This window comes from Cryptotermes secundus, unplaced genomic scaffold, assembly GCF_002891405.2.
Source record: "Cryptotermes secundus unplaced genomic scaffold, Csec_1.0 scaffold408, whole genome shotgun sequence".
Lineage (NCBI taxonomy): Eukaryota > Metazoa > Arthropoda > Insecta > Blattodea > Kalotermitidae > Cryptotermes > Cryptotermes secundus.
The window spans coordinates 972379-996903 of NW_019724588.1; the positions used below are offsets into that span (position 1 = coordinate 972379).

The following is a 24525-nucleotide window of genomic DNA, read 5'->3' on the forward strand; positions in this document are numbered from 1 at the left end:
ACCGTTCACCTGTTAACTGATTTGTGTATTTAATTTCAGTCCAAGTGAAGGTCCATGCTGCTCCAGTGAGACATGTAGCTTTGTGTTAGAATCCTCTCATGTCCAATGCAAGGCAGAGTCAGATTGTAGCTGGAGTTCAACATGCAATGGCCGCACACCTGAGTGCCCACAGCCAGCTGCCAAAAAGAACAAGACTCGTTGTAATGAGGGAACACAGTTATGTATCAATGGAGAATGCACTGGCTCGATCTGTCTAGAGTGGAATCTTACAGAATGTTTTTTAACCAGCCACATTATACCAAATATTGACAAACGAAAGCTTTGTGAGTTGGCATGTCAGAATGGAACAGATCCAGGTACTTGCAGAAGTACGAGCGAGTTTGCTCATGTTGTTGGACTACCTCCAGGAGGCATTAGTCTCCGACCAGGATCACCTTGTGACAACTTCCAGGTATGATTACTTTGATGTTAAGTGAATATTTACCAGGTCTTTTTGCCTGTAGTGGACAAAAATTAGATAAATGTTATTAAAAGTTTACTATTGTATTTGTTTTTTTCTTAATTATTGTATTAGGCTTTTATTTTTTATTTTTCTGTGATGGAATATCTTGCTATTACATATCAAGACTAAAGGGGCCCATACATGTATGGGTCTGGCTCACGTGTCTGACTTGGCTCGGGTTCCAATGAGCCAAACTCGTCCATGTGTGGGTCGCAAAGTTGGGAGTGAGTTCATGCGTATGTGGTGAAATTAATCTGAGCCCAGCTCGCAAGTCATGCTCGCCGAGCCAGACTCATACATGTATGCACCCCTTAAGAAAGACTTCTAAGGGTCATCATAGTGTAGGCCAAAGCATGAATCACACAAACATTCCAATGTATGTATATTTTCAATCCCATCTAGATATCCATGATAGTAGTCTGTTCCTTTGTAAGAAGTTTTACTTGTTCATTGAATCTCAAGAAATTTTTACTTAATCCATAAAGATCTAGACCTGTTTGACACAGGTTAAAAGACATTAACACTTTCATTCAGGCGTTTGAAAGTACACTGTATAATTGCAAATATGGCAATTGAGGACACTGTTTATTCATGCCAATAATATTTTGAAAGCTAATTTACAATGCAGCCATTCCTTACTGTTGCTTTGTATAACAGGGATACTGTGATGTCTTCTATAAGTGTAGAGCAGTGGATGCTGAAGGCCCTCTGGCTCGACTCAAGAATCTTCTTTTTAACAAGGATACCCTGCTTACTGTTGCACAGTGGATTACGGTAAGCTGATCGTATTGAATTTTCACTTTGTTTAGTTTTATGCAAGTACAGTATCTGACTTTTAAGATGAAAATATATATTATATAAGGAAACAATAATCAGATTCATATGCCAAATCAGAGTTCTTAAATTTTTAAATTAGTTTTCGTTAAATATTTCAAATTAAAAAAAAAAGGTTCAAATGACATTGGCTGAAGCAATTTCCTGACAACCAGTCATACTGCTTATGCTGTCACACGTTGCCTGTCCTGCAGTCTCGAATACAGTTCCAGAAGCATAACTAATAGCAGTTGCTAGTTGTGAAATAGGGGCAAGGGACATGTGACCTACACCCCAAAGTTTAAGCTACAAATAGTTCAGTGTACTGTAATGGCCATAATATTTAAGAAAATGGAATTTCAAACAAGCTGGACAGGAGTGAATATGATTTACAGTGGCAGTAATCAGAACAGAATGAAAATAAAGACAATGAAAACAAAAGCTGTGATGATGAACTGTAAGAATATTGTTCAATTGTTCAATTTATTTATGTTTCATAAATCCAGATACAGGTAGACACCATAGGATATGGAACAAATGAAACAAAATATAAATACAAAGACATATGTACAATAACAGTCTAATTAAAAAATTAGTAAGATTACAAATTACATAAATATAAGTTAAATGTACTTATGCATCACAATTTGAGCCTGTTAACAGAAACAGTGTCGATGAGTACATCGCTAAAAAGTAATAAGATTATAAATTATGTAGATACAAGTTAATTATACTTGTGCATCACAATTTGCACCTTTTATCAAAAACAGTCTGATTAGTGGAGCTCCATGTTTCTTCAGTTACATGTACTTTTCTGTTAGTTACTATATACTACTGTGTTTGGTTTTGTGCAGTTCTCTTATGTGTTTCAATTACAAAACTGCACTTACAAGTAGCCATCATATGTAATTATTGTGATGATAAATCCATGTAAGTCCTTGTTTGTGAAATATATTGTTCCCCCCGCGCAAAAAAAAAATTTTGGCGTCATTTTTATGTATGGACTTCCTTTTGTGTTGCATTCATTCTTGTTACTTCCCGTAGTATTCAATATAGAACAGGGAATCATCATAGTGTTTTCATATTTATGATGCTTAATTTTTGTGACTTCAGTTTTACACAATACATTTTCTGGTTGGCAAGATGCTTTTTTGTTTTTTGACCCTTCAGAAGTCATACTAATGAAATTTTTGTTTATTTGCAAGTATGCCTTATAATTGAAAGTCAGCAGTAATCGGAGTTAATTCATGCACTGTCATTTATGTGAATCTAAGTGAAAAGAAATGCCATAGTGAAGTGTTTGTAATGTTTCCTGTTTCAGTATTTGCTTATTTGTGGTTTATTTAATGATGCTGTGAATAGTTGAGACTGTATGTGTGTGATGATCAGTGAATAATGAATTGGAGTGGGGTTGGAAGGAAGCAGTTGTCGACTAATGAAATATACTGAAATTTGCCTGGAGAGATTGAGTAAAACCATGCAGAGACTTAGTCAGCACAATCTTCAGGCTGAGGTTCGAATTGAAGACCTCTTAAATGTGACGTGGGCATGCTGCCCACTCAGCTGCAATATTTGGAGGCGTTTTGAGAGAGTAATATAATTCTTCTTGTACATTTCCTCTCTCTCAGATGTACATCTTTTATATATATTTTACTGTTACTGGTGCAGCTTTGATTATTCTACATTAAGGAAATCAAGTAACTAGAGGGAAGTGATGTGCTGAATCAGTTATCAAACTTTAGTGGTGGTGCATTCTGTCATTTATGCACTTCAGCAACATGTAACAACATGAATCTGAGGGAAGAAAATGTGAATGATAGATGAGTGACTCAGTAACATGGCAGGTTATTGGCAAAATTGTTTACAGTTGTGTACCACTTCACATTTTTCATAGAATTAGATTTTGTGTGTGTGTGTGTGTGTGTGGAAGTATAGCGTATCTTTTATGATCGCTAGGCTGTTTATAGAGTGTAAAAAGGAATTGGTTCACTGTGGACTTCTCTTTCAGTGTTTGTGCTTCACCACAATATTTTTAGTTTCACTTGTTTCAATATATTTATTCCTTCCCTCTTTTTTTTTTTTGTCACGCTTCTCTTTGATCAGCATTAACCTTTATCGGACGAACGTCATNACTAACCTGTCTGGTGTACAGAGAACGGAGTGTGACAGATCACATACTGTAATGCTGCTCACAATCATGTTATTGGCATTTTGTTCACTGTAGTTGTATGTGATTTCTTTGTAGGAATATTGGTGGGCAGTTCTGTTGATGGGTATTGCATTCATCATATTCATGGGTCTTTTCATAAAATGCTGTGCTGTTCATACACCTTCATCAAATCCAAAGAAGCCTCCTGCAAGAAGATTCAGTGAAACATTACGTCGACCAATAAATACATTCAGGAGAATGGTAAGCAGTTTACTAGGTGTTGTATGTGGTTTCACTTTACCATGAAACCTGAAGTTGAAATGGCCAAATATCATACTTAATACAAACTGAGTTTACATTTGTAATTGGGCAACATATCTGATATTTTTAGTAGGAATTTTTTTTATACCTGTGCAAGATGACTGAAGAAGTCAAGTGTTTGTAAATAAGCTGTGCTATATGGCCTCATTTTCTAGATGTGCAATGTTACCTGACATTAGACCATCAGATCAACTGCTACTAACTACTCCCATACCTGTGGGCAGTTTGTTTACTTGAATTATGTTACAATGTTCTGTTCAGATCTGTAAATAGAATCCTGGATAACATACAAAGTGGTAGTGTGAATTGTCCATAATGAACTAAAATTAAGTATGTTTTGTGAAATTTTGTAAGGGTTTCCAGTATTACATTTCATGATAGACTTAAGAGAACAGAATGTACTGATAATAAGATCTTATCTTCACATAATTCATGTTCAGGTCATAAGTATTTTCATAGGAAAACGCAATTTTCTCTGTTAACTGGAGAATATCATGCATATCTGGATATAAGAATGTTTCAAATTTATATTATCTAATGACCAAACATGTGATTTGAAAGATATGTAGTGTTAGTAATTAAAAGAGTGTTGGAGTTCTGAGTATGAATCTTTTAACACAAATAATACTTGTTCCACCATTTATAATATTGTAACATGTCGGGAATCCAGAAGAGTCACTTCTATGGAAACGCTAGAACAGACCGTTGCATAGGAAGTAACAATAGCGGCACTGTAATCCCAACAGTGAGCCGTTGTGTAGAGAATACCGAATCTCCATGGTTACGACGAATACGCGAAGCGTTCCCACAGAGACAACGCAATAACAATGGGTCATTGCGTAGGAAACGCGGAACCAACAAAGCAACGTTTCCACTGCCATAACAGAGGGTTCGTTTACCTAGCAGCGGTCGAGGGGATAAATAGCCCAGCTTCGGCGAGAAGCAGTCAGTCCTTATCCGGCCTTCGAAGAAGAGAGTCTTTATCCAGCCGTTGAAGAAGAGAGTCTTGGAACATCTGCCAGAGAAGACAGTCTAGTGTTGCCGAGATATTGTAAGCAGTATTTGTAACACTGCAAGTGGTAATGATTGTAAAGTGTGAGTGAGCGGAATAAATTTGCTATATCAAACAACGGCGGAAACTTATTTGTAGTGTGGCACGCAAAACACGCTACAATATAAATGTTATGGTCTTGGATTCTTTCAGCGTGCACCACATGGGGGTGGTGGTGGTGGCGGCCATTCTGCTGGGGGAGTGGGGAGACCAGGTCCCACAAGAGGCCCAGCACATGGCTATGGTGAAGGAAGGGGTCAGTATTATGCACCCAAAGGTAAAGTATTTTCCTTTTATTTTCACATGATGACAAATGGTCTGTAACATATTGTAATTCCTCATCATCTGATAATTCTGTAGAAAATATTTTTGCTTTGCATGCAGACACACTATTGGTATGTGTTCTTTATTTTCTTGTGGTAACGGACCAGATATTTGCCTGCCTTATTTCTTCTTTCTTCTGGTTAACTCTTCACAAAATCTGTTGACATATTTCAGTTTTGGTTTAAATTCCTCAGCAGTAATGGACCCCTTTACAAGCATATTTTCTTGCATCTCAAGTGTAAGTCAGTATTTACTTGAACAGAAAGGGTTTTGAATAAAAGTTGTTGAGAAAAATGAAACACACCCAAAATGCAGAGCACACTTTGTCCATAAGTCACTAGGTTCCTGAGGGCATTAAACCAAACAGGGCCACTTTTTTCTTCTTTTTTGCTATCTAGAGAGAAAATAACAGTGAATTCATTTCCTCACTTGTTAATTTTGCTATAGAGAATGCTGTTCTGAAAGTTCAAGGGAATTAGAACATGCTGGAACTGAAGCTGCTTGCATATACTTACTTACTTATGGAGCTGAGCCCTTTTGAGAAGCCAAATGTGCAGCCACTCAAGAATTTCCCAGCATTTTGTGGAACCTGAAGGTTCATCACCATGTTCACAAGAGCCCTCCACTGGTCCCTAACCTGAGCCAGATCAATCCAATCCTTACAATCCCATCCTATCTCTCTCTAAGATCCATTTTAATATTGTCCACCCACCTACGCCTTGGTCTTCCCAGTGGTCTCTTTCCTTCCGGCTTTCCCACCAATATCCTATATGCACTACTTTTCGCCCCCATTCGTGCTACATGCCCTGCCCACCTCATCCTTCTTGACTTGACCATTCTAACTATACTTGGAGAAGAGTACAAGTTATGAAAAGCTCCTCAGTTTGCAGTTTTCACCAACCTCCTGTCAATTCATCCCTCTTCGATCCAAATATTCTCTTCAACACCCTTGGTGTATGTTTCTCTCTTATTGTCAGAGACCAAGTTTCACACCCATACAGAACCACAGGCAAAATTATAGTTTTGTATAGTCTAATTTTTATGTTTTTGGACAGCAGATGAGAAGACAAAAAGTTCTGGACTGAATGGTAGCAAGCATTACTCGAGTTCAATCTCTTCTTAATTTCCTCCTGAATCAGGTTTTGATTTGTTATCATTGTTCCCAAATATGAGGGCAATTCCAAAAGTAAGGTCTCCTATGTTTGAAAATATAAAATAAACATTTATTTTCAATTTTGGGTACATCAGTTGAATCTTGAACATGTACTCATTTCTCTACATAATCGCCATTTCGGTCGATGCATTTTTGTAGGCGCAGTGGCAGTTTTTGTATGCCCATGTCATACCAGTTCACCTCCATGCTGTTCAGGAAACTTCGAACCTCAGCTTTCACCTCATCGTCGTTGTTGAAGCGCTTTCCAGACAAATGTTCTTTCAACTTTGGAAAGAGATGGTAGTCACTGGGCGCCAAGTCCGGACTATAGGGTGGATGGGTGATGATGTTCCATCCAAACTGTTGCAGTTGAGCGACGGTTTGTCGGGCAGCATGGGGGCGAGCGTTATCGTGGAGAATGCTTACGCCCTTGCTCAACATCCCTCTTCTCCGGTTCTGAATCGCCCGCCTGAGTTTTCTCAGTGTCTCACAATATCTCTCAGCGTTTATTGTGGTCCCAGTTTCCATAAAGTCAACCAACAATACCCCGTTTCGATCCCAAAACACAGTTGCCATGACTTTACCGGCAGACTGTGTTTGCTTGAATTTTCGAGGCTTAGGCGAAGAGGAATGCCGCCACTGACGTGATTGTTGTTTTGTCTCAGGTGTGAAGTGGTACGCCCAGGTTTCGTCGCCTGTGACAATTGAATTCAAGAAGTTGTCCTTTTCGTCAGCATAGCGGCGAAGAAATTCACGGGAAGAGTCAACTCTCTGCCGTTTGTGGTCTTCCGTGAGCATTCGCGGGACCCATCTTGCGCACACCTTCCGATAATTCAACTTCTCTGTCAAAACCCGATAAATGGTGGTTCGGGAAACCTCGGGAACCGAAATGCAGAGATCATCGAGTGTGATGCGCCTATCCTGACGCATGACTCGCTCAATCTTCGCGACTGTCTCATCAGAAATTGACGGTCTCCCAGTTCTTTTTTCATCGTGTATTGCAGTACGACCAGATTCAAACTCCCTACACCACTTGCGGACGTTCTTTATGTCCATGCACGACTCGCCATACACTTCCACCAATTGACAATGAATTTCAATTGGTTTAGTCCCTTTTGCGTTCAAAAACCGAATAACTGCGCGAATCTCACACTTCGCGGTTTTAGTAAACGGGAGCTCCATTTCTAACGGCAACCGTGCCAAGACTGAGCGTCCTAGCTACGTGCGCGCATGCTTGGTGGTATTGGGGGGAGTGGGGGAAGCAACGAATGCAACAGGGTTGCCAACAGCCGCACGAAAAATTACCCAGCGCTTTGGAGACCTTACTTTTGGAATCAGCTATGTATATGAACTGTGCCACATTTTCAAAACATTTGTTTTCTATTGTTATGTCATGATTTTGCCCTGCAGTTTGGTCATGAGACAGCAACATACACTTAGTTTTCTTTGTGTTTACTTATATACCAGCCTCCTTACTTGTGTCATTTAAAGACTGTGTTTTTCTTTATGGTATATATATTATCACCCAGTAGATTCACATCATCGGCACAGACCAACAGCTGATGTGTCCCGTTTAATTTCAGTCCCACCTGGTTTCCCTGGACCTTCCTAATTCATATTCTAAGGCAAAGTTGAAAAGGAGTGGTGATAAAGCATCTCCTTCTTTTAGACCATTCTGGATGGGAAATTTATCAAACAAATGTTTACCTACACGTTTAAACACAATTTAATCAACCTAACTAGTTTCATGGGTATCCCGAACTCTATTAGAATATTGTACAATACTTCCCTCCTAACTGAATCATAGGCTTTCTTGAAGTCTATGAATAGCTGATGTACTGTCTTATTGTACTCCCATTTTTTCTCCAACATCTGACGAAGGCAAAAGATCTGATCTGTAGTTGATCTGTTACGTCGAAACCCACACTGATGATCCCCAATAATTTCATCTATATATGGACTTAACCTTGAAAGAAGAATGTAGGAGAAAATTTTGTATGAAGTTGGTAGCAGTGATATCCCCCGATAATTACTGCAGTCAGTTTTTATCACTCTTCTTGTGAACTGGTACAGTGATAGATTCCTTACACTGATCAGGCATTTTTTCCTTATGCCAGATAGAAGTAATTAAGTTATGGATCTTAGATCCATACTTGATGTATATGCAAGGGAAAGTCAGTAAGTAAGTTACAAATGGATATTGAACTTAACCTTTAACGCACGGACTTTTAATTTGCCGGCAGCTCCCTATGGCCGGAATTTAAATGGCCCTAAGTCTTTAACGTTGCAAACCTTCAGAAAAAAATGCATATTTTCCATTCTATGCAACATCGGAATATGAACTAAAAAGAACCTGAAAGATAATAAAATTTTCTACATATAAACAAAATGGCAGGTTTTACAAATGAAAATTAACTGTGATTATTTTGTCATGAAATGCAAAATATAATCGTTATTATATACGTTATGAAATTCTGAAGGACTTACCCATTGTTTTTCTTCAACCTTTAATAGTGTTGGTGATGTAAATATGATGACACTATGTACAATAATATTTGGTTCGGACTGTCACTTCACAGTTTACACTCTGACGCGCGTCCCACTCTCGAAGCAGTCCACGACACACAGCACATCATCACACTTTTTATAGCAGAAAAGCATGCTCCTGCCTTTCTTGTTTATAGAACAAACGTGACTGACGTCTTTGTTTCCCTTTAGCTGGCCAGTGTTTTGAATGTTCCACCTCCAGGTGACTCAGTTGGGCCCCAGATGAACTTGGCCTCCCCCCAGAAACGCCACTGACCGTGATATTCGCCTCATGTGATTGAATAATCAAATCATGCACCAGAATTTCGCGGAATTTTTTGTGCGTCATTTTTCCATCACATGACTTGTGTAACAGATATGAGTTGAGAATAGTCATATCTAGAAGGTGGAATAACAATTTCTTTGCCCACTTCCATGTCCTCCGAGCAATGTCATAGGTGTTCACCATTCTATCAGATTTGTCCACAAAGCCTGTGTGTGCATTGTAGTCTTCCAATTACATGAGGTTTGATAACATGGCCAGATTCATCTCGGAAGTTGTCATCCAATGGAGGAAGGTGCATCGAGTTCTTCCAACTCTTCATCAGATTCATCTTCCATCAATATTTCCTCCAGTTCTTCAGCATCGAGGAGTTTTGAGTATCGGGCTCGTTTTTGAGGTTCTATCTTGGGGGAGGGGGCTTCCAGCTAAATCCTTTAATTTATGACGATTGAAAAAGCGAGACTGTTAGGAATACTCGCAAAATTGTGACGCAAAGTAATTGCAATAGCAGTCGAAAAGTGCCAGTCCGCCACTGATACCGAAAGTCACAGTGACGAAGATGTCTTTACGCACAAAGTAACACTGGCTCAGTGGGTTTATACCTCTTCCAAGATAGACAATAAAAATGATATACAAAGAAATATTGGAGTCTGACACTGACTTCTTACTAATAACAAAATATTAGGAAATCCGCCACTGACGTCCTAACTGACAATTCAACACTGCAAACCAATCCCTGAATTCGTCACACTTCCTTGAAAGCTCTGGTAGCACTGACATGCAAGCGCCCACGAATATTTCCTCCTCTAAGTTCTCAAAACAAAGCTGAATTCTATGGCTCAGCAGGTCATAAACAGTCATATCTAAAGTAAATGAAACAAGTACCCTGATAAACGATTCCATTGTTCAGAGCTAACAAATAAACATCTGATATGAACTTCATGAGTTTGTTTGGGTTTCAAAGCCAAGGTCAAACTGCAAGAATGCACAAAGGAAGCACGTGGCTTGCCTCTAAAAATTATAACATTCAGCCAGCCGGCTTGCTACTTGCTGCCAGTAATTATAACATTCCGCCGTTAAAGGTTAAATAAGAGTACTGATTTGAAAAATGCTTTTATTTCTCATCATAATCTCCCTGTACATTGAGGCACTTGTCCCATCATTTCACAAGCCCCTGAAAACCAGCAACATAAAATTCTTTGGGCTGCTGATGGAACCAGGTGGTGACTTCCCTTTCTGAAGCTTCGTCGTCGGGAAATTGTTCAGCTGAAAGATGATGTTTAAGAGGGCTGAACAAATGGAAGTCACTTTGACCAAGACTCATCACTGTGACAGTTCAGGCTAGCATATTGTGTCCATCGTGGTAGCGATTGAGATGCTGTAATGTCAGACCCATTCTTTGCATTTTGTGTTGTGGGGGCAGCATGCGCGGTACCCATCGTGCACAGACTTTGTGAAGACCTAACCTGTCATGCAACTTCCATTTGTTCAGCCCTCTTAAACATCATCTTTCAGCTGAACATTTTCCCGACAACGAAGCTGTAGAAAGGGAAGTCACCGCCTGGTTCCGACAGCAGCCCAAAGAATTTTATGCTGCTGGTTTTCAGGGGCTTGTGAAACGGTGGGACAAGTGCCTCAATGTACAGGGAGATTATGATGAGAAATAAAAGCATTTTTCAAATCAGTACTCCTATTTGTTTAAGTTCTATATCCATTTGTAATTTACTTATTGACTTACCTACATATAAATGAAACTACCATCCCACCTGATGACATACATGGGTTTGGTCCTTGATCTGTATTACTGTGAAGGAAGAGGTATTGAGGAGATTTGTTATAAGAAATTTTAAATAATAGGTGAATGAATAAAATTATCTAATAAAGATTCTCACCAATTATTGTTAGGATAATTATGTGAGAAATGTTGGAATGGGCTGACATGTAGCATTACAGATGGATATAAGCAAGAAATATGTGCAGAATTTTGGATTGAAAACTGTATGAAAAGGGCCACTTTGACAATCAATGCTTATAGATGGGGAGCCACAACTACAGTGGCATGCCTGACTTGAACAGACTTATGATAAATGTCTGTGATGAATGTCAAACTTTTGGGTGCCTAGCGATATGGAATTTCTTGAACAACTAAACAGCGGTTCAAGGAAGGTGATTGGTTAGTAGTTTGTTGGCCATTTAGTTACAACATTATAGTTAATGCTACTATTTCCCTGTTTAGCATCTGCTCCAGCAGCTAGTTACAGTCGTACAAATCATCCAGAGCTATACGCAGGAGCATATGGTGGTCGGAATGCTTATGAAATGCGACATCATAAGGTCTGACAACAGTGTAGAGATGATTGTTCATCACCATCAATATATCATGGAGACAGAGGACCACGGAGATTGTCACGACCTGTCATTTTGTCAGATGTTAAGCGCAGAAAAGGAAGCAGTGCAGGTTTCCTTGCCAGATTTCCACCAGCAGATGCAGGAAGCAGGAAGGTGACCAAAAGATTACACCAGGCTTCACCTACAAGCTTGGTTCAGCTGCGTCCTCTTGTGTTGATTCCTCGTTCCCCACGTCAGGTGGCAGCTACACTGGCCATGTTCTGAGAAACAGTTTTAACTAAGTAGCTTCAGAAGCAAACAAGACAGGACTAATAAAATTATTATTTATCATAAATAGTCATTTGTAAGTGTAGAGATTAATATCTCTTTGTGATCTGTGACCAAAAATGAACATACCCTTGAAGTAATGGACATAGCATTGAAAAGCAGTTGCGATAGTGTTCTGGGGTGCTTGACATTCAAATCTCATTGGTGGATATTAACTCAGCCATTTTCTCTTAAATATTTAAGTTACTAAGTTTATCAGTATTTGCAGGATCTTGCATAAAGAACAAAGAATATTCGCTCAGTTGAAGATGATGTTTTATATCAACATTTATCTTTGGGAGCTAATTTTGTGTATGAACAATCATTAATGAAATCCTAATGTGTTTTTTAAAACAATTTTAAGTTTTATATAAGTGTTAATTTTTAAGACCTTGTCAGTCATTACCAAGTGAGAAGTAATTTGTGAAGAAGTATCATTAGAACATATAGACTTAGACAAAATACATTTAACTCCATTTTGAAACATTTCAGAGGTGTTAACATCATCAGATTTTTATTCTTACATTTCTGTTGGTTCTGAGTGGGAATTTCTTGCCTAATAAGGTATGAATATGGCAGTTTATTATTTTGCACTAAGTCTAAACTGTTATCACTGTGAATATAATTCTAGTTTTGCAGTTACTGATAATCTCCACATACAGTATTGGAATTGTGGATAATATTTCTATGTTTAATTTGTCTATCTCACTCTTTGTTGGTATTCAGATGAATGCATTGATATGATTCTGTTACACTCCACTTTATAGTAAACCTGATAAAAATATCTTACACATATGAATGCATCTCTTTATTTCTGTTTCCTGTCAAAAATGTTATCTTTTCATGATGGTTTTGCTTTATTAGCTAAATTAATTCTTTAATAGAATGACAATCATATGGACAAACTTTGATCTCTTGCCAGGTAAAAGAAAGGGCATTGTAACTGAATAGCTGCATCAGAGAATGTAGTGTGTCCAGAAACACTTCTATTTGCTGGCAGTGAAGAATGCGTGATCTTTTTAAGAATTTATAATGTAAGATTTGTGGAGATTTGCTCATTTTTATTTGGATGTTAGTGTTGGTAATTATTTTAAGGAACTTTCACATATCATATATTTCTTTTTAACTGCAAAGAGGGATATCTCATTAAGGTGACTTATACAAGTATTGTACATAAAATAGCTGAAATAGGATAAACACACAGCTGAAAGGAACCCACAGTTACCCACAGTAGTACTCGTTACATGCATTTTATACAGTATGACACATATACAATGGAACACATTTCAGCTTTTATTGCATCTTGTATTGTAATAGGTAATGAGTGTCCCTCATTCTTATCTGAACATGCACAGATCATTTCCACTTGATTTCCTGAAATCATGACCAAAACTTGAGATAAAATGCCTCTTGCTGCATATGTGATACTTATTTTCATCTGCACAGTGCTTATGGGGATATTCTCATGTTCAGCTCCACAGAAAAACATTGAATGTTGAGAGGTCTGGCGAGCTAGGTGGTCAGAATTCTAGATATATAAATCATTCTACATGAGTAGTGGCATTAGTTTGTTGAAAGTATCTTTGGTTCAGTTCGTCTTAAAGCTGTTGAATTATTAGTTCAAAAATTAAGCCTACATGATGTTTTGAGTTTACTGTATTATAAAAGAATATCATATAGTTTCTAAATATTACACACCTGACACTGATTTTTTTTTTTTTTTTNCAATGTTTCTCTGCACTTCAACAGTGGTTATTTTTGGAACTCACACAACCTGACAGTTGCATCTTTGCTTCATCAGTTGTTTATGTGCTAACAATCAGATGAATTTTAAACCAAGAATAAAATTATATCTTCTAAAATTCAGTGCAGGTAAATGGTAAAGAGTATTTACCTTGCATGGTCTCAGGACCAGAGAATAGAAAGCTCTTCTGCAAGACTGGCTGGCTCACAACCATAGTTCTAGGACTTCATGCAAGTGCTTCATTAAGCCGTCATCTCTTCCTCCACATAGTAAATAACTTCTCGTGGCATTCATATTCTTTTCTGTGTGCAGTCTGCTATGTTTCTGTAATGGACGTTACTGGTGCTGTTATATTTTAACCTCAGTGTCCACATTTTCCAGTACTGTTGATGGGAGTTTTCAATAATGAAGTTTTCATGAACAATATAAATGATCACCATATATTATTTAAGTTACATTGTGATTCATGTCTTTATCATTGATATTTGAAATAAATGTTATGAGGAAGATGTGTGTTACTAATAATGTATTTCTTAGTGTCTGACCATGTGTGTATGTATGGTATGAGGAGAACAAGTACTCTGTGCAACTTAATGTGATTGTTAAAGTCCTTCGAATGACCAGTTGAAGAGTGTCATTACTATAGATTGTCATCAATGAATGACGGATTCAGATGTATGTAATCATATATATAAATATATATATATTTTATAAACAGCAATACCAAAAATGTTGTTCAGACCAAATCAAAGGACAGAATGAACAGTACAGAACTTGCATTTTTTAAAGAAGGAATAAAGAAAATTTGGGGAGACAGAAAATTAATTTAATATCATCACTATAGTTTTTAAATTTGTGAAATTTCTATGGTATGGCAAAATGAGATTTTTTAAAGCAACTGTTTGGTTAAGATGCTCTCATGTGGTTTGCTTGCTCAGATGAAAAAATAAATGCAAAGTGATGTGTGACAGTATTGCAGTTGGGAGCAGAACAGAGGTTTGTAGTTATAAATATTGCAGATATGTTTACAATAATATTGGAAGGAGTGTAAAATGTATTGAGATTTCCTGTAAATAACGTATAAATATGTTTTGTTTTTTTAAGTACTACATAGTGAATTTTCTGTACTATAGAATTATCTGTATGTTGATTTGTAAATGAAGTTTAAAAGACGTTTTAGTAGGGGGAACCGATAGATGCTGATGAACCAGAATGAAATTGTGGCTCTTCATGAGGTATGGTCACAACGAGCTTCATAGCTCATTCCATTATATTACTTGCTCTTAAACTTATTACACATTTAGCTACATCGTTCCTAAGCCATTAGGTTTTTTTAATTTCACAGAACGTTTGTGTTCATGCTATCAAGTCATGAATAATTATGTATTACAGTTGTACTGTGAGGTATTTACTATGCTTTTTATTTATTTTATTATTAAATAATTCTTGCCTTCCACCCCAGACTTCATGCATAAATTCATGTGTGTGCATGTGTGTATGGTTTCCATTTCATAAACTGTGTAAAACGAGTTTACCAGCTGTTTCAAATCAGAGAAGTAAATGATTAAAAATTACTAGGCTTGAAGGAGAAGCAGTTCAGTTTTCAGTATTAAGTTTGAGTATCTTTGTGTATTGTGCTTTGCCTCATTTTTGTTCAGATAGTTACAACATATATTATTCTCCTGCATTCCTAAAATTTGATAATTCTTTAAATGTCAGAGGTAAAGTATTTTGAGGTGAAAGAGAAAGCCATTTTTCATTACACCCAAGTGTCCTTTTTTGATCACTCCATGGAACTTTGAAGTATACATATATATAAATAATATTGAAGACGCATGATTTATCAGCTGGTTAAATGATGTTGCAGACAACAAACATATGGTTCCACATTTTCATTATTTACGTCATAAATTGTCTCTCTCTTATTGTAAATGTTGTATTTAAAGACTTTTGAATGACCAATTGCTGTTTTTGCATGATAATGTCGTCAATTCCCTCCTTGTATCTCTTACTTCCTACTCCTCTATCCAACTTTATCCTATCCCCAACCTATTGAACATAACATTTTTATAATGTAATGTCTGGATATCTCTGACATGTTAATTGTGATTTAAGATTGTAAAGAAGAGATTTAAAATTAAAGAACAAATTTTGCAATATAATGTTGGATTTTCTTGACAATAATTGATTATAAATCCACATATTAGAAGTTGTCTATAATATTGTACTTATTTATTCTTATTACCAGCTTATAAATTAATATACAAGAAGCCTCCATAGTTGGCTCCTGTCCTGAGCCTTGATGAATAGTTTGCAACCTCTCATCCTGTTTCTTCTAAGTACCATTTCAATATCCCATCCATGCCTATGCCTTCAAAGCAGTGGCGTGCGGTACTATTTTTGGTAAGGGAAGCAGTGGTATCTAAATGAACTGATACCAATCAACTCACCAAAATCAATAAGGTTGTTTTGTATTCTGTTTGATAAACCTGTAAATACTGTACTGTTCTCAAGGTGAACATTGAGTTTATGATCATATTTCCTCAACAAGTGAACTAATTCCACATAATTACCTCGGTTGATAGAATCTACGCTTTTGTCATGACCACGGAGGGTAAATTGCCACTTTCCTAAATGGCAGATGCTATCAGTCAAGTATTTCATTATTTCTCTATTTTCTTTCACATTTTCATTCTGCTGTAATGTCGCCATGCACTTTTGATTGTCAAGTTGACAGTCAATTCGAGATTTCCCAAACATAACAAGTTGCACTGTTGAAATAATGTAAGTCTGAGAGTTCTCATGTAGTTTCAATACTTTATGAAGGTTGTTGATATCACCAAACCCAGTCTTATTCCATACATTTTTTGATTGAGAAACAATAGGCATGGCCAACAAAACAATTTTCCTATATTACGGCAACCAGATGGCCACTCTGTTTTAGAATACTGTTCCACATTAAATTTAATCACACAATTTGGTTTCTGCTTTAAGTTCTGGCAACTTGCATGTCGGTCGTCCTCTTTCTATAATTATTTTCTTTTCAGAGAAGTCCCCGTTTTAAAAGTCTTTCGACTACACAGTCGCAGTCGCGCTGTCTGCCAGCATTCATTTTAGCTGTGACCTGTGCGTGTAGTCTAATCACGCCCCGGCCCCTTGTACCACAATATCAGACTTGCCTCCCTTAAACTCGGATGACTTCTTTCTGATGCGTCAAAGTACGATCACAAATACAATCTTACGCCATATAAATATGGACTTACAATATTTTAATAAAACTTAGTGTTACCTATAACACCAAATAAGACTGAAATCACACATAAAAAGTTAATTTTCACATAACCATTGAAAGAACACATTCCTTCACTGGCCTAGCCAGCAAACTGAAATTTGCTTCCGTTGGCCACTTCGGATAGGACGAATTCTTACGGAGATTAATGAAAGGAAACTTGGACCATCTCACCAAGCAGGGAATGGAAGGAGGTGGCGGCGGCATGTGGCCTTGAGCAGGAACGCGCTAAATGACAATATTCACATCCTTATTCAAATTGAATTATTTATATATGACTTCTTTTCTTTTTGTTTCTTAATTACCGAAGCAATGCTTCCATGCACAGCATGCCATGCCACTGCTTCAAAGTGGTCTCTTCAGGGTTGCTTGTCAAAATTTTGTATATCTTTATCGTCCCTGCCATGAGTCTACATGCCTGTCCCAGCTCTCCCTCCTTGGTTTGATCACTAATATCTGATAGGAATGAACTATGTATATGGCTCTCAACACAACAAACTCCAAATAAATAAACTAATATTACTGTATCACTCACTCATTCAACTCCATCTTCAAAGATGTTCACAATGTACTTTACTTTAAAATACATACATACATATACATCTGCGTTTCAAAGTATTCATAAATGTGCCAATGGCAACCAATATAAAACATGTCAACAAGCAAACAAAACATTGGACATTTATACATTCACAAATAAAATCACTAGCATATACAGGGTGTCCCAGGAGGAATGTGCCAGACTTCGGGTGGGTGTTCCTTATGTTAAAGTATGCCGATATAACTCAAAACACCTATGTCCAAAGTTGAATGGTTACAGAGATAATTGTCAGAGAAGTGTGAAACTTTGTCAGGTGTTACACACTTGTTGATTATCAAACACATATTAAAATTGGCAGGAATATGTGGTTTCTGTAATGTTAATAATGTTCTTAACATCAAACTAACTTGTGAGTGACATGAAGCCATTAAATTTAACTACAAAAATACCCGCACGCCATGTCGTAGTTGTCATTAGGGTTCCAAGCATTATACATGACACATGAATGGCAAACGCTGACGTAACATTGCTGACTGCGCACTCTGGTATGCGAGTGTATGCGGCTAGCGTGACTAGTCATCACCACACTCGAGGAAAAACATTGATAAGGCTTGTCAGCTTACTTGTACAGTGCGTGGACCCGCCAGAAGCCCACACTTTTCTCGGGCCTTTATGTCCGTAACCGTTCAACTTTGGACAGAGGTGTTTTGGGTTATAGCGGCATACTTTAACATAAGGAACACCCTCCCAAAGTCTGGGACATCCTGTATAATCCATACTTGACAAAATACATACAATAGTTAAAAGGCACCCAATTCGCACAAATTGCTATATGCTTCGGCCTTACTTGGCCATCTTCAGGGACCTGTTAACTTTCTCGAAAACGTCGCACTGCACTAGATCGTAAGTCAATATATTTCCATGCTATTGCATTATCGTTTACGCTAAAATACGTTTGTTTCAAAACGAAACTTTGTCTCCGTTCCGCGTTATATTACTTTTGCGGCGTCCAGGTTTATGCCCCTTCGTGTGCATATTCTTACTAGATCGGCTGTGATCTAAAGACCTACCCGATATAACCTAACCTAATACCATGACGACGATGACGACAATGACCAATTTCGGCGTTGATGTGTATGTGTATGCGCAGTGGACTGATGAACTAACCTAACATAACCTAATTTAACGAAATTACAGATTATCGCTCCTACCTCACAACACTCACAACTTCGCGAGCGTCACCGTCTTCATATTAGTCATCATGTGAAATCTAAACGTACGGCATCGAGTTTACCTTGAATGTCATATCCATGATAACCGTCATAACGTTCAAGTTTCCCGAAAATTAGCCATCAGGTTCACAAGTTCAAATAAGGGTGTATTCGCAGTCCTGAGAACTTTATACTCTACAGAAGTAAATTAATGACAAGACACAGAAATCACCCATTCCACTTAGTGGTACACATGTCCTACCCACAATTACGACCGATTACGACCGTTATGACCAGTACGACCAGTATGACATCGCGGTCTCCTCTACCCGTCCTGTGTCTTAAGGAACGATAATAGTCTAATAAAAATATATGGTAATATTCGATCTGGTTACCGATACTTGTTCGTTTTAACTATATTTTAAGATTGTGACAACCTGTTCAATATACAAGAATTAATTTTTATATTTAGTTACCCGCGTTATAATTCGTAGGTGTGTAATTTTTTTTTGTGCGTGTGGTATGGAAGGTTCGTGGTGTGGTTAGGGTTGTTGAGTGGAAATTGATTTATGATATTTGTTTAGGTTAGAAATGTAGGGTATATTTTTACGTTACTTTGTTTTAAGTATTTTGTTATTCATGACTTTCTGTAGTTCGGAGGACACTCCACTCACGTTAATGCAAAATGGTGAGTAGGTTAAGCTAAGAGTACAAAATGCGTAAAATACATTTTGCTCTGGTTTTGGAAATTTGCATGTGGTGTGACCAATTGTATATGAAATGTGTCTGCTTGTTTTTAATGTGTGTATTGTTGAATAAACTGTTCAGCTCAGATTTAGTAACGACTCGTGTCAGTACATTCTCGTAAGTTCTGTATTTCCAGGATGATAGAGTAATGCTGGTGGGTCTTAACGACACCGTCAGTATATTCACATAAGTTCTGTATTTCCTGTATGATAGAGGGGTGCTTGTGGGTCGAACTATGTGTAGGCTGGGCCAAGTTTACCAGACGTACCGGAATATCAAGGACAAATTAGATTTATGCAGGGCATTGCAATAATATCCTTTAGAACTGTTTGTTACATAAGATTGTAAGGTTCAATGATTACCCGTTTAAATTACTTTGGATTTTGAAACTTTGAAAATGATGTTTAGTTTGATACAACCCTTGTCATATTTCGGTCAGGTTGAAATGAGTCAAGGGGCATTGAAGGAAGGGGTCATTACTTAATGTAATGTATTCTTTTGACATTTATCTGGAGGTGCTGATGAAAATCATTATAAACCTCACCACGATAGCCTGTCTCGATGCCAAGATTCAATTTCGGACATACCAAATAAAAAAGGTGGTAACCACGCAGTCATGACATTTAGGTGAAAATAATGAATTGCTAATTAAAACATCACTATTATGACACAATTTCTGGATTGACATTGATACTTAATTAATGGTGGTGGTACATACAGTAACAGATGTGTTGTAAAGGCTTAAATCAAGAAGATGTATAAATGTGATCCCTCTGAACAATGTGCATATTGGAAATCTAAACAATTAATATCTGGGGTAGATGAGGCATTTCGTTGTTCATCTGTAACACTTTATAATAAAATTATTACTGAAATATGTAACCTGCCATACGGAAAACAAATCTGGAATTTGTGTGTTCCTCCAATATCTTTCAGTTTTATTAATCTAAATTGTGTAGAAGAAAATGAATTGGATATTTTATATGTGCATAATATCTACAATATTTTTCATCATTTTTTAGCCTAAAATATGTAAAGGTAAAATTAAAATGCATGTTCTGTCTCAGTTATAATAAGGTTCGCCAGTATTAAATTTCATGAAAATCTGTCCAACCAGAGTGAAATAATAAATTAATCCATTTTATCTAGGAACACAGACTGCAAAATTGAATGCTTAAAGATTCTTCTTGTTAACTTTCCAGGTTCTCCCAAGTTATTATTGATACCATTTTTTGTGTCTTTTCCATTTTATTGTCTGTTTATATTGTATATGTTCAGCAAACCATTTTACAGTTAGCAGGAAATTTCTCAAGGTGTAAAATATTGCAGGCGCTACTTGGAACCCAGCTTGTCATTACATTGGTAATGGTAAGCATCATACAGAAGCTGGGGCCACATTATTCTCTAGCAAGATGGATTCTATGTTCCACTGGGTAAGCTTGTGTGTTTAGTTTTAAAACATTCTTACTATAATATTATTCAGTTTACATTACCATAATTTCATGTTTTTGTGGAGTGACTATAGAGGAGGTTTGTGCACGTGCTAAGTCGTCTCAGTCTGCTGTGTCTTCGCCATTTGTTGTTTGGTAATGGCTTTCGATGCCATAGATCCTGAACTTCTGTGTTCACGTCCTTGTTGACAGAGGCTTTATCACAACTAACTAAACTCTGGACTTGTCCTGTTTGTAACACCTCTCCCAAAGTTTTTCTATTTGACTGCACATTTTCCTTTTATGCCATATATGTACAATGTCGGTTACTATTCACTCACCACTTTTCTTTATTGACATTGCATGTTTCAGCCTAACCGGCCATCATCAGGTGTATGGGTTGTTATGCTTAAGGAATCTGCTGCTCACTGTAATGCTGTTTTGTTCCTCTTACATAGTTTCCTCTGATTATGTGGGTTAACCATCTGTTTTATTTCTGTGTCCTTGAAATGTACATATTTGCCTTATGGTTTTGTTTGGTTTGTTGGCTGTAGCTGTCTTGAATGTTCTTGCTGGAGTGGAAGATTGTTGTGTGGTGGTCGGCCATTATGGTCGCTTGTTGCTCTTCTTTTGTCGCATCATGTAGCTGTCACACAGACCACAAGAGAACACCACTTCCCAGTTACTCCATTGGTGTATGTTACGAATCTGTTATGGCCATTACCTAGCAGTGGCCATTGTTTACAGAGCCATCACTTAGCAGTGGGTCTACATGCTTTTGTGTTTAGTTTTAAAACATACTTACTGTCATATTAGCAGGCTGCACCATAGCTCAAGCGGTTAGTCGCTAGCTTCCCACCGCGGTGACCCGGGTTCAATCCCAGGTCAAGTGGGATTTGTGGTGGACAAAGTGGCGCTGGGGCAGGTTTTCTCTGAGTACTTCGGTTTTCCCTGCCAATCTTCATTCCACCAATTGCCCCACAAGCACCCTCACCTATCATCTGGGGCTGGTACAATAGGCCAGAAGTGACTGCAGTAGAAGGGATTTAGTCCCACCCCACTAGTAGTAAAAAAAATACTGTCATATTATGCAATTTACATTGCCATAACGTAAGTTTGTGTCTCTACATTTTATAACTGTGCAGTAAAGGAATGTTACTTCTACAGTTTGGTCTGTCTTTCAGTTTAAAGTAAATGTTAATATAATATCCATGATTTATGCTAACCGTATTACAGTGTATACACTTTTTTCACCTTACTCTTCTCTTTTGCACTACATGTTTCAGCACTAATGTGCCATCTTCAGGTGCGTTTTCTCTATGCACATCTAACTATTGCATTGCATGCCCTGATGTCTTCATACTAAAAATGACTAAAATATATATTCTTCATATATAATAATAGATTTTAAATATTAAAACTTTTCAGGATTCGTCATCCTTACATCGTATCTCAATACGTGAATCACGCCAAACCACCTCTGTGGGAGCACTCTTCCTACATTCATGTGTATCTGTAATGTGAAATTGTTTTTATTAATACCACATTCTGACTTATCTATTACGTGTGGTTTTATAATGTTTAATACTCACTGTGCTCTTTGTTGTGTCTTGCTCCTGTGACTGCGTGCGTTATACTACTGGATATGTGTGTGTGTGTGTGTGTGTGTGCTGTCTTCATTTTGATTGAGTTATGATGTGGTGGGGGTAGGTGGTGGGGTGTTGTTATGTTGTTCTGTGTAAATAGTGTGTAATTCGTGAAATATTGGGTTATGTATTTCTTTATTTATATTGTTCATATGCGTGTTTTTCCTTGTCGTTCTGTATATATGATAGTTTTCCAATGTGTTTAAGTATTGCCCTTTCTTATTTGTTGCTATGATATCCATAGTGTTTTCTATAGTACCGTATGCATGTATCCTGTATTGCTGTTATTGTGTCTTATGTCATGTATGTGTTCTTTATATATATATTAGTATGAAGACATCAGGGCATGCAATGCAATAGTTAGACATGCATAGAGAAAACGCACCTGAAGATGGCACATTAGTGCTGAAACATGTAGTGCAAAAGAGAAGAGTAAGGTGAAAAAAGTGTATGCACTGTAAGGCGGTTAGCATAAATCATGGACATGAGTCAGTGCAACAGGACGCTAAAATATAACATTGTTAAAATAATATTTGGCTGCTGATGAACCCAGGTAGTTTGAGAATAACTGTATTGCAGTGTACAGTGTTATGAGTGACATGTTTGGAAATACAAACAAAGTATGCAGAAGATTTTAAGGTTTGGTGCTGTATACCACATGTTACACTGTCCAGTGTTTCAAACTGCTCTACAAATGCTATCAGAAGTGTGTGTTTGCTGAAAGACAGCATTATGAAGGGAGCTGCATTCTTAGTGCCTCTGGTCTTGAAGTGTGGGTTTGGTATCTGTACATTTTGAAGCTGCTTTGTATAATTTTTAAGTTTATTGCCTACAGAAGGTAGTGCTTTATCTCCTGTATGGATCGGTTCTGTCAGATTTTAATAAGTATTCTACAAGATTTGAGGCTGTCACCATAGTTACTATGAATACTGTACTCTTCAAGTGTATTACAGTGTATAAATCTTTCAGTGATGGTTTGAATGTTGAAGAGTGTGACTAGGCACTAATGACTGAACAGTATATGTATTTCAGATGGTATGTTAGTTGCATGTATTAATAGCAGAAACTTTCTAATTAAGAAGTCTTGGCAAGATAACAGTAAATTTATGTGGGCTGTAAAGATCTACATAAGCCCATATGGGAAAGCAAAAAGTATTGTTCCTTGAAGTTACTTCTGTGGTGATACCTATATGTATATAATTATTTTGTTTAGTGAAGTGGAAATAGCCACCAGAAGAATGCTGGCGTAAATTGAATGTTACGTTTGATTTGCAAAGAATTCAGTATGTTAACAAAATACAGGATTTTGAGGAAGATGAGGTGGGCTGGGAGTGTCCATAGGAAAGATGAGAAATGCATAACATGGTCAGATAATTTTGTGGAAACACAATTTGAATGATTCTGATGTAGATTGGAAGATGATAGCATGATGGATCTTAAAGAAATAGGATGTAAAACTGTGAATTGGAATTTTATGGTTCTGTATATGGTCCAGTTTTGAATACAGTAATGAACCTTGAGGTTCTATAGAAGGAGGTGAATTTATTAACTACCCAAGTGGCTCTTATTCTTTTCAAGAAGGACTGCTGCGTGGAGTTAGGATTTTCAGCTTGAGGCCTATTTAGTCACTCTATGTCAAGAGTAAATAAAACATCAGCTTGTTTATTTAATTGTTACTATTGATTCAGAATTGATTTGCAAATAAGACACTACAAATTCATATTTGCTGGTACAAAAACAACATATGTACAGTAAACTCTCTGGTATCTGACATGGGGAATGAATGTACTTGTTGCATGAGAAGAACTTCCAGAAACCCAATTTTAAACTGATTTTTACCCTTTTATGGCCTTTTGCATATTTCCATTTCCTGTTTCAAAGTAAAAGAACATGTTTTGGGAGTTGTCTTAGATGACATAGTAAATTGATAGATGAAAGACTGTGTGTGTACTGTAACATGATCACACATCATCTAGCTTTTGTGGTAATCATGGATCACTACAAGGTGTGGCAATAAAGAAACCGGATTCATGCTCTAACCCTTTATTAAAAAAAAATCAGACAGTCGAAATGTTATCCCCTTCAATGTAGTCCCCTCCCCGATCCCTACACCGCTCCATGCGAATTTTCCACTGTTGGA

General features: G+C 37.3%; 2 protein-coding genes across 5 annotated transcripts in view; both read left to right on the forward strand.

Annotated features, from left to right (window-relative positions):
• Nucleotides 1-13495, forward strand: part of LOC111862333 (disintegrin and metalloproteinase domain-containing protein 10) — an 81172-nt gene extending 67677 nt beyond the window's left edge. For both annotated transcript variants that reach the window (XM_023847631.2, XM_023847632.2), the window contains exons 10-14: nt 40-451; nt 1160-1276; nt 3561-3725; nt 4990-5113; nt 11359-13495. In XM_023847631.2, the coding sequence (XP_023703399.1) occupies nt 40-451; nt 1160-1276; nt 3561-3725; nt 4990-5113; nt 11359-11462 (922 nt within the window). In that variant the 3' untranslated portion in view covers nt 11463-13495. The remainder of the gene's footprint in view (nt 1-39; nt 452-1159; nt 1277-3560; nt 3726-4989; nt 5114-11358) is intronic.
• A 4603-nt stretch (nt 13496-18098) lies between these two features.
• Nucleotides 18099-24525, forward strand: part of LOC111862329 (transmembrane protein 161B) — a 29100-nt gene continuing 22673 nt past the window's right edge. The window contains exons 1-2 of one of the 3 annotated variants that reach the window (XM_023847624.2): nt 18099-18937; nt 20639-20742. In XM_023847624.2, coding sequence (XP_023703392.1) covers nt 18935-18937; nt 20639-20742 — 107 coding nt within the window. In that variant the 5' untranslated portion in view covers nt 18099-18934. The other 2 variants (XM_023847623.2, XM_023847625.2) reach the window with 2 other exon arrangements.